General features: G+C 44.9%; 3 protein-coding genes and 2 non-coding genes across 8 annotated transcripts in view; 2 read left to right on the forward strand and 3 right to left on the reverse strand.

Moving 5' to 3' along the window:
- Cmklr2 (chemerin chemokine-like receptor 2) overlaps window positions 1-4403 on the forward strand; it is a 29058-nt gene extending 24655 nt beyond the window's left edge. The window contains exon 3 of the mRNA XM_034498986.2: window positions 2988-4403. Coding sequence (XP_034354877.1) covers window positions 3018-4079 — 1062 coding nt within the window. The 5' untranslated portion in view covers window positions 2988-3017 and the 3' untranslated portion in view covers window positions 4080-4403. The remainder of the gene's footprint in view (window positions 1-2987) is intronic.
- Window positions 4404-9835: 5432 nt separating this feature from the next.
- Window positions 9836-12422, reverse strand: Eef1b2 (eukaryotic translation elongation factor 1 beta 2). The gene is made up of 6 exons (XM_034497281.2): window positions 12220-12422; window positions 11649-11771; window positions 10954-11080; window positions 10600-10666; window positions 10121-10246; window positions 9836-10033 (listed from the first exon to the last, which is right to left on the reverse strand). Exons 1-6 carry the CDS (start codon window positions 12297-12299, stop codon window positions 9879-9881), a joined length of 678 nt encoding a protein of 225 aa, XP_034353172.1. The 5' UTR covers window positions 12300-12422; the 3' UTR covers window positions 9836-9878.
- LOC117706390 (small nucleolar RNA SNORA41) lies at window positions 10349-10479 on the reverse strand. The gene has a single exon (XR_004606500.1). It is a non-coding gene; the product is annotated as a small nucleolar RNA SNORA41 (small nucleolar RNA).
- LOC117706384 (small nucleolar RNA SNORD51) lies at window positions 10746-10824 on the reverse strand. Its single transcript, XR_004606494.1, has one exon. It is a non-coding gene; the product is annotated as a small nucleolar RNA SNORD51 (small nucleolar RNA).
- A 285-nt stretch (window positions 12423-12707) lies between the features above and the next one.
- Window positions 12708-15648, forward strand: part of Ndufs1 (NADH:ubiquinone oxidoreductase core subunit S1) — a 37329-nt gene continuing 34388 nt past the window's right edge. The window contains exons 1-2 of one of the 4 annotated variants that reach the window (XM_034497278.2): window positions 12785-12926; window positions 14414-14481. The gene's annotated coding sequence lies outside the window, so the exon portion shown is untranslated. Of the gene's footprint in view, window positions 13085-14413; window positions 14482-15648 lie in introns of all 4 variants that reach the window. The other 3 variants (XM_034497279.2, XM_034497276.2, XM_034497277.2) reach the window with 3 other exon arrangements.

The raw sequence follows: 15648 nt of genomic DNA on the forward strand, positions 1-15648 counted from the left end.
TATATATATATATATATATATATACATATATATATGTGAAATAATTCTTCAACTGCCTACACAATCTAATGTCATGCTTATGACCTCATTGAACTTCATTCTTTCTTTTTTAAAAAAGCATTTCTATTTTTATTTTTATTTTTATTTATTTATTTTTATTTATTTATTTTTATTTTTATTTTATTTTTATTTTATTTATTTTTATTTTATTTATTTATTTATTTTATTTTATTTATTTTATTTATTTTTATTTTATTTTTATTTTATTTATTTATTTTTATTTTTATTTTATTTCTATTTTTATTTATTTTTATTTTATTTCTATTTTATTTGGCTTGTATGGCATGTATATATAGGACAATTTCAGAAATCGGTTTTCTTCTCTCCTTCTACTACTAGGTTCTGGCCTCGGACTCAGGGCTTTCTTCAGGCTTGGCACCAATCACCTTTACCCATTGATCCATTTTTTTTAAATACGTTTTTTAAAAATATTTTTTATGTGCATTATTGTTTTGCTTGCAAGTATTAGCTCAGCACCACATGCATGCAGTACCCGCAGAGGCCAGAAGAGGGCAGCAGATACCATGAGGCTAAAAGTACACACGCTTGAGAGCCATGATGTGGGTACTAGAATGGAATTGGAATCCTTTAGAACAGCCAGTGATCTTAACCACTGAGCAATGTCTTCATCCTCCCACTGATGTATCTTGCTAGCTCCTTTTCCTCTATTAGTATTGCCCAGCTTTTAAAATCATAGCCTTAAAATTTTTTAATTACATCTATCTATCTATCTATCTATCTATCTATCTATCTATCTACCTACCTACCTACATGAGAGCATGCACCATGGAACACTTGAGGATTTAAGGACAACTTTTGGAAGATTCTCTCCTTCTACCATGTGGGTGCTGGAATTCGATTTCAGGTCCTTAGGCATGGCAGCAAGTGCATTAGCAAACAAGAGGCATCTTGCCAGCCCACCTTCAACTTGTTCTTGACAGGCTGAGAGTCTTAGTGTTTGTGTTTGCCGTCATCCCTTTGAACTGCTTCTATCTCCAGTTAATTTTTCAACAGTCCCTCCCTGTCTCAATTATTAAAATTTAAGCATGACTTTTAATACCAGCTCTTGGGAGGCAGAGGCAGGTGGATCGCTGTGAGTTCCAGGCCAGCCTGCCTGGTTTACAAATTGAGTTCCAGTATAGCCAGGACTGTTACATAAAGAAACCCTATCTTGTAAAAACAAAAAATAAACAAAACAAAATAAAACAAACAAAAACTAAACCAAATAAACACAAAGAACATTACCACCACTTCCAGCCCCTCCTGTGTCCCCCTCCCTTGGCTCCTACAGTCCTCACCATCGTTTAACACAATATGTAATTTTGTTAAAGTTAATTTTTTTACTTAACAACAACAACAAAAAAAAGCCAAAAACAACCCTGAAAAGGTTCATTAAGATGGCTCAGCAGGTAAAGCAATCTACTGCCAAGCCTGGTGAATTGAGTTTGATCCCTGGGACTCACATGGTGGAAGGAGAGATCTCCTCCTCCTCAAAGTTGTCATGTGACCTCTGTATTCATGCCGTGGCATGCAGACAAACACACTAAGAAAATGTAATTTACAGTTATTTTTTTTTTAACTACATCTTTGTCTGCTAGAATCTAACATTTGAGAGAGAGGGACAGAGAGAGAGAGAGAGAGAGAGAGAGAGAGAGAGAGAGAGAGAGAGAGAGTCTCATTTAGTAATGACTGGTTGCTAACATGTGAGGTGAGAAAGAAGGATCTTCAGGATGAAGGAAGCCTGGCAAAACACAAACACAGCTTAGGAAGGAACAAGAAGGAGAAGAAGAGGGAAGGACTGGAGAGGAAGGAGAAGATAGGAAGGGCACTTGCCTAACATTCACAAGGCTCCAGGGTCCATCCCTGGATCTACAGAAGCCAGACCTGATGGAGCATGCCCCTAATCCCACCACTAAGGATGCTGAGATAAGAGGATTGCTGCTTTTGAAGTCAGCCTAGGCTACATAGTGAGTTGAAGACCAGCCTCTAAGGTATCCAAGCAAACAAACCAACACCCCCATAAAAACCTGAGATTGAACACTTAACACAGAAATTTGATCCAGTGTAAAACTAATTAATTTTTGTCAGACAAAATTTGTCAGACAATTTGGAAGGCTGAAGCAAGGGGATTGCTGTGAGGTGTAAGGCAGCCTAGACTATAGAGTGAGAAACAAGCCGTCTACAAGCCCTACTTAGTGATAGGCTATCCCAAGTAGAATAAAGTAGAATAAAGACAAACACAGAAACTCAAAGTCAAAAAATACAACAAAAGTAAAGGTGGCTTCTAAATGAAAAGCCATTTATCTACATGGCTATAACTGAATGCTGGATTAGCATTCCCATCATCCTTAGGGCTATTAGAGTAAGAATATGCTTGGCATTGTCAAGGCCCCTAACTTAATTCCCAACAGCACCTAAAAAAAAAGGTACATTATGGGCCTAAAAGCGTTGGTCAAAATCTCCAGTGCCTACTCATGTCTTGGAAAAAGAAGGATCCAGGAAGTAGTTGTTCTCAAGCTAGAACTTAAGAAGCCAGGGCTACGATCACAAATCTGGAACTCACCACTGTGCAAGTATCAATCTGTTTCCCTTTGCATCTGATGTAAAAGAACGCATACCAGGAGCCTAATAAACGCTTGCTGAATGTCAGGGTTCTTTTATTGCACCGTCATGGACCATAAGTAGTAAGGACAGGGGGGCGTGACTGGTAGAGCAGACCATTCTTCACTGAACAATTACTGAATCACAAACGAGCACTCAAAAGCTTTGAGTGAGTATAATCTGTGGACCTGGGACTTGGACATCTGTAGTATAAACACAAACCCTTCCCCAAAAGCCATAAAATGTAGTACTTCTGAATTTATGTTCCTTACTCACCAAGCGTAATTCTTGAGCTTTTCTTTTTCCTTTAAAATTTGCTTTTACAGATTTCCTTATTCTTCCCCTGAGAGATCATCATGGAAGTCTCAAAGGAAATGTTATTTGAAGAATTGGACAACTATTCCTATGCCTTAGAATATTACTCCCCGGAGTCTGAAATGGAGGAGAAGGAGTACTTGGGACTTGTCCACTGGATCTCCTTGCTCTTATATGCCCTAGCATTTGTTCTGGGAATTCCAGGAAATGCCATTGTCATTTGGTTCATGGGATTCAAGTGGAAAAAGACAGTTACCACTCTTTGGTTCCTTAATCTGGCCATCGCTGACTTTATCTTTGTTCTTTTCCTGCCCCTGTACATTTCCTATGTGGCCTTGAGTTTCCACTGGCCCTTTGGCCTATGGCTCTGCAAGGTTAACTCCTTCATTGCCCAACTGAACATGTTTTCCAGTGTTTTCTTCTTGACAGTAATTAGCCTGGACCGCTACATCCACTTGATCCACCCTGGCTTGTCTCATCGGTACCGGACCCTAAAGAGCTCACTGGTTGTTGTTCTATTTGTCTGGCTGTTGGCTTCTCTGCTTGGAGGTCCTACCTTGTACTTCCGGGACACCGTGGAGGTCAACAACCACATTATTTGTTATAACAATTTCCAGGAGCATGAGCTCACCTTGATGAGACACCATGTTCTGACCTGGGTGAAGTTCCTCTTTGGCTACCTCTTCCCTTTACTGACAATGAGCTCCTGCTACCTGTGCCTCATCTTCAAGATGAAGAAGCGAAACATTCTGATATCCAGTAAGCATCTCTGGATGATCCTGTCTGTGGTCATTGCCTTCATGGTTTGCTGGACTCCGTTTCACCTGTTCAGCATTTGGGAACTGAGTATCCATCACAACAGCTCTTTCCAGAACGTGCTGCAGGGTGGCATCCCTCTCTCTACTGGCTTGGCCTTCCTCAATAGCTGCTTGAACCCCATCCTTTACGTTCTAATAAGCAAGAAGTTCCAAGCTCGCTTCAGGGCCTCTGTTGCCGAGGTACTAAAGCGTTCACTGTGGGAAGCCAGCTGCTCTGGTACAGTCAGCGAACAATTCAGGAGCGGTGAAACCAAGAGTCTGTCTCTCCTAGAAACCGCCCAATGAGTATTGTGTTCCCAAAAAATCAGTGCAAAGTTTTCATTTGAGCCTCATAACAAATCCTTTCAGATTAGGTTTTGTTCTGGTCTAAACTGATCATGGTTTTTGTTCAGTTACATTTTTGCGTGGGTATAAAAGGTAGGATTTCTTCCTTGCAATTTAAATCATGTATCTTACTGGCTGCCCTCTGGTGGCGGTTCTGATACTTACAGCCTAAAGGTTTCTCCTGCTGTTTTAGCCTGTGTCTATTAATGTACTGCAATGTATGTATCAGATTAAGTAATTTTTATAGTGTATACCACATTATATTAATTATCTCTATTAAAAAATAGCAGGCTGGTTTCTTTTTGGTTTGCTTTTCAGTCATTTTGTGTGTGTGTGCATGCATGTTCATGTGTTTTGTAGGTGAACATGTATGAAAACTGTAACTAAAACCCGTGTTTCTCTTGGAGACATCTACTTTTTTTTTTTTTTTTTTTTTTTTTTTTTTTTTTTTTTTTTTTTTTTTTTTTTTTTTGAGACCTGGTCTTTCAGTTGCCTAGAGCTCACCAATAAGGCTAAAATAGCTAGCCAGCAAGCACTAGAGATCTGCCTAGCTCCACCTCAACACTGAGATTGCCAGTGCAGGGCAGCATGCCAGGCTTTTTCTATCGTGTGTTCCAGGAGCTGAACTCAGGTTTTCCTTGAATGCACTTTGGCTAAGCTGGACTAGCTTCCCAGCTCCCTTATCACCTTTTCAGTTACAAAACGAACAAAAACAGAAAAAACAACACCCCCCCCCAAAAAAATTCCCCAAACCAAAAAGTCCTTTTGTTAGGGGTAGGGTCTCACTATATAGCCTAAGCTGGCCTCAAGCCTCCATAAACAAATTGAATATACATGTATTTTAACCGCATAAATACATGTATATTCAAAATTTTAATAATTTATAAAGTATTAGTTGGATATGGATTGAAAGCTTCCATTCCTTTTAACTGTTTAATAAATTGCTTAAAACAGCATTTACTGTTAGTATAGCTCACTTCTGAGTTTCTGGAATATAAACAAGGCAGGGGTGACTTGATCCTGTTTCCTATTCATGGAGCTTCAGGTAGATAACGATGCAAATGGCCTCAGCTTACAATACTTGGACTAGTTAATCATTAGATCTTAATGTCCTTCCTCTCATAATTGTTCTGCGACCCTGTCCAGGGTCATCAGATTGCAAGCAGCACGCGCTCTGCCCAAGTCACATCCACCGTTCCCTTACAGGTTATGAGTGTCCCGCACACACACAGCATTGCTTCCACTGTATGGGTCAAAACAAGACTAGTCTGGCTCAGAATCAAATGGAGGGGCCAGACCTCTTGCCCCTTTATAAAACATGTCTAACATTTTGTTTGTTTTTAGTCCTCTAGAACATCATGGTTATGGAAAAGTCTGCCTAAGTACAAGTGTGTAGATTACTATAAACATATTCCCAGATGGTATAGATGCTCCTCAGGGAGCATGCATTGCCAGCATAATTCTATCTTCTGTTCATTTACAGGAACACCAGTATAACATGAATAAAATGTACTTTTGTCAGTGTTCTACAGAATCCCCAAGCACTATGGAGCCCTAGAATACCAAGTGCTGCCCTCTGCTGGCTCTCATGGTTCTGACAGGGCCCTTTCTCTGCTGGCCCTCATGGTTCTGACAGGGCCCTTTCTCTGCTGGCCCTCATGGTTCTGACAGGGCCCTTTCTCTGCTGGCTCTCATGGTTCTGACAGGGCCCTTTCTCTGCTGGCTCTCATGGTTCTGACAGGGCCCTTTCTCTGCTGGCTCTCATGGTTCTGACAGGGCCCTTTCTCTGCTGGCCCTCATGGTTCTGACAGGGCCCTTTCTCTGCTGGCTCTCATGGTTCTGACAGGGCTTTCTTTGCAGGCTCTCATGGTTCTGACAGGGCCCTTTCTCTGCTGGCTCTCATGGTTCTGACAGGGCCCTTTCTCTGTTGGCTCTCATGGTTCTGACAGGGCCCTTTCTCTGCTGGCTCTCATGGTTCTGACAGGGCCCTTTCTCTGCTGGCTCTCATGGTTCTGACAGGGCCCTTTCTCTGCTGGCTCTCATGGTTCTGACAGGGCCCTTTCTCTGCTGGCTCTCATGGTTCTGACAGGGCCCTTTCTCTGCTGGCTCTCATGGTTCTGACAGGGCTTTCTTTGCAGGCACTCATGGTTCTGACAGGGCCCTTTCTCTGCTGGCTCTCACGGTTCTGACAGGGCCCTTTCTCTGCTGGCTCTCATGCTTCTGTCAGGACCCCCAGCAGGCGCTCATGGTTCTGACAGGGCCCTTTCTCTGCTGGCTCTCATGGTTCTGACAGGGCCCTTTCTCTGCTGGCCCTCATGGTTCTGACAGGGCCCTTTCTCTGCTGGCCCTCATGGTTCTGACAGGGCCCTTTCTCTGCTGGCCCTCATGGTTCTGACAGGGCCCTTTCTCTGCTGGCTCTCATGGTTCTGACAGGGCCCTTTCTCTGCTGGCTCTCATGGTTCTGACAGGGCTTTCTTTGCAGGCACTCATGGTTCTGACAGGGCCCTTTCTCTGCTGGCCCTCATGGTTCTGACAGGGCCCTTTCTCTGCTGGCCCTCATGGTTCTGACAGGGCCCTTTCTCTGCTGGCCCTCATGGTTCTGACAGGGCCCTTTCTCTGCTGGCCCTCATGGTTCTGACAGGGCCCTTTCTCTGCTGGCCCTCATGGTTCTGACAGGGCCCTTTCTCTGCTGGCCCTCATGGTTCTGACAGGGCCCTTTCTCTGCTGGCCCTCATGGTTCTGACAGGGCCCTTTCTCTGCTGGCCCTCATGGTTCTGACAGGGCCCTTTCTCTGCTGGCCCTCATGGTTCTGACAGGGCCCTTTCTCTGCTGGCCCTCATGGTTCTGACAGGGCCCTTTCTCTGCTGGCTCTCATGGTTCTGACAGGGCCCTTTCTCTGCTGGCTCTCATGGTTCTGACAGGGCTTTCTTTGCAGGCACTCATGGTTCTGACAGGGCCCTTTCTCTGCTGGCTCTCATGGTTCTGACAGGGCCCTTTCTCTGCTGGCTCTCATGGTTCTGACAGGGCCCTTTCTCTGCTGGCTCTCATGGTTCTGACAGGGCCCTTTCTCTGCTGGCTCTCATGGTTCTGACAGGGCCCTTTCTCTGCTGGCTCTCATGGTTCTGACAGGGCCCTTTCTCTGCTGGCTCTCATGGTTCTGACAGGGCCCTTTCTCTGCTGGCTCTCATGGTTCTGACAGGGCTTTCTCTGCTGGCTCTCATGGTTCTGACAGGGCCCTTTCTCTGCTGGCTCTCACGGTTCTGACAGGGCCCTTTCTCTGCTGGCTCTCATGCTTCTGTCAGGACCCCCAGCAGGCTCTCATGGTTCTGACAGGGCCCTTTCTCTGCTGGCCCTCATGGTTCTGACAGGGCCCTTTCTCTGCTGGCCCTCATGGTTCTGACAGGGCCCTTTCTCTGCTGGCCCTCATGGTTCTGACAGGGCCCTTTCTCTGCTGGCCCTCATGGTTCTGACAGGGCCCTTTCTCTGCTGGCCCTCATGGTTCTGACAGGGCCCTTTCTCTGCTGGCCCTCATGGTTCTGACAGGGCCCTTTCTCTGCTGGCTCTCATGGTTCTGACAGGGCCCTTTCTCTGCTGGCTCTCATGGTTCTGACAGGGCTTTCTTTGCAGGCACTCATGGTTCTGACAGGGCCCTTTCTCTGCTGGCTCTCATGGTTCTGACAGGGCCCTTTCTCTGCTGGCCCTCATGGTTCTGACAGGGCCCTTTCTCTGCTGGCCCTCATGGTTCTGACAGGGCCCTTTCTCTGCTGGCCCTCATGGTTCTGACAGGGCCCTTTCTCTGCTGGCCCTCATGGTTCTGACAGGGCCCTTTCTCTGCTGGCCCTCATGGTTCTGACAGGGCCCTTTCTCTGCTGGCCCTCATGGTTCTGACAGGGCCCTTTCTCTGCTGGCCCTCATGGTTCTGACAGGGCCCTTTCTCTGCTGGCCCTCATGGTTCTGACAGGGCCCTTTCTCTGCTGGCTCTCATGGTTCTGACAGGGCCCTTTCTCTGCTGGCTCTCATGGTTCTGACAGGGCCCTTTCTCTGCTGGCTCTCATGGTTCTGACAGGGCCCTTTCTCTGCTGGCTCTCATGGTTCTGACAGGGCCCTTTCTCTGCTGGCTCTCACGGTTCTGACAGGGCCCTTTCTCTGCTGGCTCTCATGCTTCTGTCAGGACCCCCAGCAGGCTCTCATGGTTCTGACAGGGCCCTTTCTCTGCTGGCCCTCAGGGTTCTGACAGGGCCCTTTCTCTGCTGGCCCTCATGGTTCTGACAGGGCCCTTTCTCTGCTGGCCCTCATGGTTCTGACAGGGCCCTTTCTCTGCTGGCCCTCATGGTTCTGACAGGGCCCTTTCTCTGCTGGCCCTCATGGTTCTGACAGGGCCCTTTCTCTGCTGGCCCTCATGGTTCTGACAGGGCCCTTTCTCTGCTGGCTCTCATGGTTCTGACAGGGCCCTTTCTCTGCTGGCCCTCATGGTTCTGACAGGGCCCTTTCTCTGCTGGCTCTCATGGTTCTGACATGCTCTTCAGCAGGCTCTCACCGTTCCACCGCAGCCCTCATGCTTCTGACACTGCCCTCTGCTGGCCCTCATGATCCTAACATAGCTGAAAAAAAAAAATCTTCACTATGTTAGGCTGAGTCTGTTGAAGTACATTCTCAATAAAACATGTTTTATTGAGCATATGTATCTGATTAAATACGTATTTACAATGTAAACCTTCTCTCACGGATGGTACTCAACCAGACTGAGCAAGAGTACTGAGAGCCTGAAGTAACTGGGTTAATCTTCTAGATTCCTATCTATAAAATACAGAAAGCTTTGTTTTTAAGACAAGGTCTCTTTGTATAGACTATCCAGGACTCTCTTGTAGGCAGGTCGGCCTCGAACTCTAAGGTCTGCAGGCTTCTACCTCCTGAATGCTGAGATTAAAAGTATACACCATCACCACCTCTCACAAAACACAATAAAGCTTTAAAGATGAAATGCCCAAGCTGTAAAAATCATGGTAAATATATTTAGATATTCTATGTATACAAAGCTGACACTGCTGTAATGTATCCTATGGTGTACTTCTGGAGCAGTATAGTCTCCACAAGTTTCCAGAGTAGCTTTTAGCATACTGCCTATCTCAGAACTTTCCTGCAGCTCTAGCTCCAGATTCAAAGGAAAAAAAAACTCCACACTTAACCACATTATGAACCTACACTGTTCCTCTCAGGACAGAGCTAACTTCAGATTATATTTCCAAAAACATTTCATGTACAGGTGGTACACATGTGGTGGTCAGAAGCACCTTCCTTCCAGAGTTTCACTCAACTTGCAACCTAGGCTCTAGGGACTGAACCAAACGATAAGCACCCTCAGTGGCCATAAGAGTCATCCTAGTGGCCCAAGCTCCAACAGTATTATGTATGGCTAACAGCCACAGAATTCTATCACTAATGGGCACAAAATTATACTGTAACTGCTAAATCTTTAGTAACACATCAGTGTTTTATTTCCTTTTTAATTATATCTATGACATGACACAGTATTGGCTACTTCAGTGAAGACAACTTCAGGTTGGTCTGGCCATCAACCTTGGCCTGAGTGGTTTGAAATGCTGAGCTATTTATCTTTCCAGCCCAAGTTTTCACCACAAATAAGTTACATAGCCACTGAATCCTTTCCTTCAAAACAAAACCAAACCACTTTTCATAGCAAAATGAAGAGCCAAGGGTATCTTTCCAGCTTTTATTCAAGGGCACTGACTCGAGGATGCCTTAAATCTTGTTGAAAGCAGCCACGTCCATGGACTGCACGTAGTCCTCGAAAGCAGTGATCTGCTCCTCCAGCATATCTGTCCCGACCTTATCATCTTCAACCACACACTGTATCTGAAGCTTTTTAATCCCATATCCCACTGGAACCAATTTAGCTAAAAAAGAATGTCAAGAGGTAAATGAGTTAGGAAATTCTTACTGATGGGAAAACATTGAAAACACACAAACCCCAAAACACTTACAGGAGCCCCACACCAAGCCGTCTGCTTGAATGCTTCGGACACACTCCTCTAGTTTTGTCATGTCTGTCTCATCGTCCCAAGGCTTCACGTCTAGTAAGATGGAAGACTTTGCAACAACTGCAGGCTCTAAAAAAGATTAAGAAATGCATTACACCTAAACACCATAAGTCAAATCTCAATTTGTTTCAAAACAGGCCATCTTCTTCCCAAAAACATACACAATTCACCTTGTGTCTGTCACGCATATTCCTCTTTCTATGTGGCTAAGAAAGAGGCATTAAATTGTGAAACAGTTTCTTTCCCACAGAGGAATGCTACAACTGCTACCATAGAACAGCTGCAGACCAGTAGCTGTGGAAGTTTTAAAAATATTAACCCATTCAATTTAACTGGAGGAAAACAACTTTAGGGCCAAGTGCTGGACAAGACCACTCATGTCATTACTAACAATGAAGATAAACCACCAGAAAATTACCCACTTTTAGCTTTCTTTGATTCATATTGTGCAAGGCGTTCTTCTCGTAGCCTCTTTGCTTCTTCACTTTCCTGTACAGAGAAAAAAAACATTTCACAAAGTTGGTCATCTTCTGCTTAAATATAGTGACAAGGTCATCACAGAAACGACCAGATTTATCAGAAAAAAGCAAATCCATCAGGAGCTCAGCCGAAAGATGGTGATTTGATTTTATTCATCATGTACCCAGTGATAAATTTTTAAAGGCAGACAATAAAGCCACGCCAGAATCCACATCAGGCAGTGGCTACAGCATCTGTATTCACGCTGTAAAGACATACTGCCTTATCAATATGCTCATATAAAGATGAAGTCATACCTCCTCGTCGTCAGATCCAAAGAGATCAATGTCATCATCATCTTTAGCATCTGCAGCTCCACTTCCTGTGGTGTCTTCCACACTGGTAGGGCCATACTTGCCCAAAGATTTCTTCACTCCCGGCAGGCTTGAAAACAAACATTCTACCACATTAGGTCGGTGTCAAAGCCCTTTCTGTGCAAAACACACTCTTCCTTTCCCAGCAACTCCCAATCTCATCTGGTTATTTAACCTTCAGCACAACCCCAGGTAAACAACCTTCCTCTTCAACCACGGGAGACAGAGACGTCAGTACCCACTCCAGTTTATGCTTTCAGAATGAACATCTGTTTGAGATTTCATTAAGTATGCTCACTTCCATTCTTAGTGAACTGGAATCCACTTCCACAAACTTCCACCATCGCTGGTAGTTTCAGAAGAATGGATAGGGACCAAATGTGCAAGCTACCCTCACACCCCAGCGGTGGACACCCCCCCAGGCCGAAGCACATTTATCAGGGAGGTGTGGGAAAAAGTTGAACTGCAGTTGTCCATGCTCTACCTGTTCTGTGAGAAAATGGAGGACTTCAGTCTCTCAGCCTTTTAAGGTCACAAAAAATTTTTTTTGCTTATACTAGGGCAACAAAGCTAAAGCAACTGTAACCCAGGTCCTACTTTTTCATGTAAAAATCCAGGTAGCATAAAGATACCTTTACCTGGCCTTTTCTTTTTCGTAAGACTTGATGTGATTATACCAACGCAGGGCATGACACAGGTCAGCGGGTGGTGGCCCAGAGACTGCTTCAAATACTGCCACATCTGCTTGTGATGGCACATACCTGCCAGTGACACAAAAACAAGTGCACACACCTTTAAAAGAAAAGACACAAACACTAGCTGGTAAATGACCGAGCCCATATCCCTCAAACTAGTAGTAAACTATTACAGGGCTAACCTAAGTTGCTTCTAATCGGAAAGTGCACAGAATATGTTTGAATCTGTGCAAGTTAGGAATCATCTTAGGATAACTCAGAGGCTACCATCATCCCACCAGGGTTGCCACGGGTTTAAATTCACTAACTAGTCAAAAGACACGGAAGGATCGGCTGAACGTAGCCACACGGAGAGCAAGCATTATTTCAATTATTGCGCTTGCAGCTCCTCCCGGGAGGTCCTGCTCCAGAGGCATCCGAGCCTCGGGAGACCTGACTGGGCTTCCCCTAGTTTCCGGCGACACGCTCCCCTCCCGCCGAGCCCGCGCCACGTGGCCCCGGGCCCCCGGCTCACCCCTCAATGTAGCTCTTGTCCGCCAGGTAATCGTTGAGCACCTGGAGGCCGGCAGGGGTTTTCAGGTCTCCGAAACCCATGGAGTCGGCTGTAACCGGGAGCCGAGCAAGAGAGGAGGACTAGAGCGCCAGAAGCACGCGGCCAGCGCTGAGGGAAAAAAGGGCCCGAGCCGGCCGGAAAAGTCCTTATATAGAGACGGAGGCGTTTCCCTCCACTGCACCGGCTAGAGGTTAAAGGTCAAAGTACGTTCCTAGTCTCGTTCCTCCACGTAAAACTGCGACTTGTGAATTAAACGGCCCACAGGTCGTCCGCGGGCCTTTCCTTGTGTTTGGAAGGAAATTAATAAAAGAGGCATTTTAAAATGCCTACCTTCAAGGATCCCAAAGTTAAGGGAAACGCCCCTTGAGGAGCCGGAGTTGAACGAAAGCGCTCAGTCGCAAGGCCTCGGCTACTTCCGGCGGAACTGCAGGTCCAAGTCGTCCTCTCCGTTTCCTCCCGGCTCGCTCTCGGGCTGACGGAAATTGCCGAACAGGTCCAAAGAGGGAAAGTTGTCGATTCTGGGTTTATAGTCCCTCTTGGGTTTCCGTCCGTCAGGTCGGGCTGACGGAATTAGCCGTGGCCGCCATATTGACTTAGCGGCCGGGTTTTGAGGGGTCAAAGAGACCCGGACAAGTAAGCGGAACAGCTTGGTGAGCTCCAGAGGAAAGGTGAGGACGCGTTTAAGTGGGAAAGTTGAAGTGCTTCGAGTGGTGTTTTCTTTCTTGGCAGAACTGCATCCTTTAGGTCAGACAAGTCATTCTCCTCTTGTCCTTGACTGGGTACCACCTCTTGCCCCGCCATCTCCGGAACCAGGGAGAACCGGCAGGTGAGAGTTACTAGCCTTAGTTTTTGGTCTGATGGAGCTTAAGCAAGATGATCGGGAGACCTTCGGGAGTTCGGGCTCGCGAGCTACTCTCTCTGCAGGGGAAAACAGGAGATGGCCCTGTCAGGAGGAGACTGGTTCATCTCCCAGTGTTTAGTTACTGTCTTGAAACTGTCCACACTACTGTTTGTTTTGTCTAGTTCGTTGATCATGTTGGATAGTATTTTATTTATTCCACTGACGGGGAGAACTGACCAAAACTAAAAGTTAGCTCAGTCGGAGCTGGAGAGATACCCAAGCTGTTAAGAGAGCCTTGCAGAGAGCATCCGAGTTCGGTTCCCACCATTCCAGTCAGAAGAGTCCCAACTGCCATGTAACTTTAACAGGGAATTCTCCACTCCCTTTTGGACTGTAAGCACCGGCACTTATAAGTGCACATATCCACACACAGACAAGCACATTCACACATAAGCTAAAAATGAATCTTAAAAAGTTAGCTCGGAGTCCCACTGCAAATCAGGAAGCTGTGGTGTTTTCAAGTTTTAGAGATTCTTGTCTTTAAGATAAAACAAATTTTTGGGAATTCCCACCCCCCTCTGAGTTTTTCGTCATTAAAGCTAGTATTCTAATCCAGAGAGCGTCAGCACCTTTTAGAAAGTTATTTTTATAAGACACAGCTAAGATATTAGAGATATGCCAGGATGTGATGGTATTTGTCTATAATCCCAGACTGGGGAGGCTGAGACAGGAGGATTGAACCGAGGACTTTGTGCGTACTTAGGTAAGGATCCTACTAACTGAGCTACATCCCTGTCTTGACTGGTTATTTTTGTTCCTATTTGATAGATGCTGTCTCTGAAATAAATATTAGAGCTCGTGAGATAGCTTAGTTGGTACTGATGCTTGCCAATCCTGACATCCTGAGTTAGATCTCCAGGACCCACATTGATGGAAAGAGAGAACTGACTTCCACATTCACCTGCCCCACCCCTTGTATGAGTACGGTGACACTCAAGGAGTAATAGCAACAACAACAAAACAGACACCAGTCTGGTCATGGTGGTGCATGTTGATCATTCTGCTCCTTGCTTGGGAAGTGGAAGCCTGAAGTTTAGGAGTCCAAGTTGATCCTTGACTTCATAGCAAGTTTGAGGCCAGTCCGAGGTAAATGAGATCCATCTCAAAAAAACAAAACAAAGTAAACAAACAAACAAACACTAACAAAGCCAGGCTATCCTCAAATTCTTTATGTAGTGCAGGCTGTTCTTAATGGGATGAAGTCTCATGTATGTAGCTCAGGCTGGCCTCAAATTCATGATTCTCATTCTTTAGGTTCCCCAGTGCCAGAACCACAGACATGGGCTGCTGTGCTTAGCCTCATCAGTACTTTTTAAAAGTGGGTAGGTACTGCTCAAATTCATTTATTCTGGAATTTGGTGGCAAAACTATTTGGGGACTTGCTAGTCTTCAGAAAAGAGAAATAACCAAAATTTGTCAAGGAACTTAGAGTCTAGTAGGCACCAAAATTGATAATTGACCTTCGACTTAGTATTGTGGGCTTGTTTGTGTTTGTTGTTTGTACTATGGATACAGCCCAGTGCAGCCTAAAGGAAGTGGTCTGGCACTAAAGCTACCTGCTCAGCCCAAGTTTAGTAAGTAGAATAATAAAATATATTCATGGTGTGTTTTTAGTAAGGAAAAGGGCCACAAACGAAAAACACTCTACAACTGATTGTCAGTAGCCATTACTAATTAAGTTGACGTTAGTTTTTATTGAAAATGTTTTCTTTGTTTTTATTATTGGCAATTATTGACCTAATAATAACACCCTAGGAAACAGTGTAGATTTGCTCTATAGGTAAAGAACCAATACCTAGTAGATAACAGATTGATAACTGCAAATTCAGTATTGTAAATTGTAGATTACCATTATTAAAGAATTCATTAAGTAAAATAAATTGTGATTTAATGAAATCTTTAATTATATATCATCTATAATAACTTCAGACTTTAATGTTTAGGATTCTGAAGTAGTAGTAGTTCGTGCCTTTAATTTCAGCACTTGAGAGGTAGAGGCCTGTAGGTGGATCTCTTGTTGAGTTTCAGACCAGCTTGGTCTTTACATAGCTAAAAGCCAGTTGTAGTAGCACATGCCAGTAGGATATGTTCAAGAAGTACAGGCAGGAAGATCATGAATTCAAGACCAGCCTAGTCTATACCTTTGGGGCTGGAAAAATGGCTGGGTGGTTAAGGACTGTTCTTTCAGAGGACTCAGATCTGATTCCCTAAAATTACATGACAGCTCAGCAACTGTCTGTGACTCCAGTTCCAAGGGATCTGATAACCTCTCCTGGCTTCCTTGGGTATCAGGCATGCACATGGTGAATAGACATACATGCAGACAAAACACATAACAAACACATTTTTTTTAAGGTTTATTTATTTTATATATGTGAGTACACTGTTGCTCTCCTCAGACACACCAGAGGAGGGTATCAAATCCCATTATAGATGGTTGTAAGCCACCATGTGGTTGCTGGGAATTGAACTCTTTACTCTAGAAGAGT

Source organism: Arvicanthis niloticus, chromosome 3 (assembly GCF_011762505.2).
Source record: "Arvicanthis niloticus isolate mArvNil1 chromosome 3, mArvNil1.pat.X, whole genome shotgun sequence".
Classification (NCBI taxonomy): Eukaryota; Metazoa; Chordata; class Mammalia; order Rodentia; family Muridae; genus Arvicanthis; species Arvicanthis niloticus.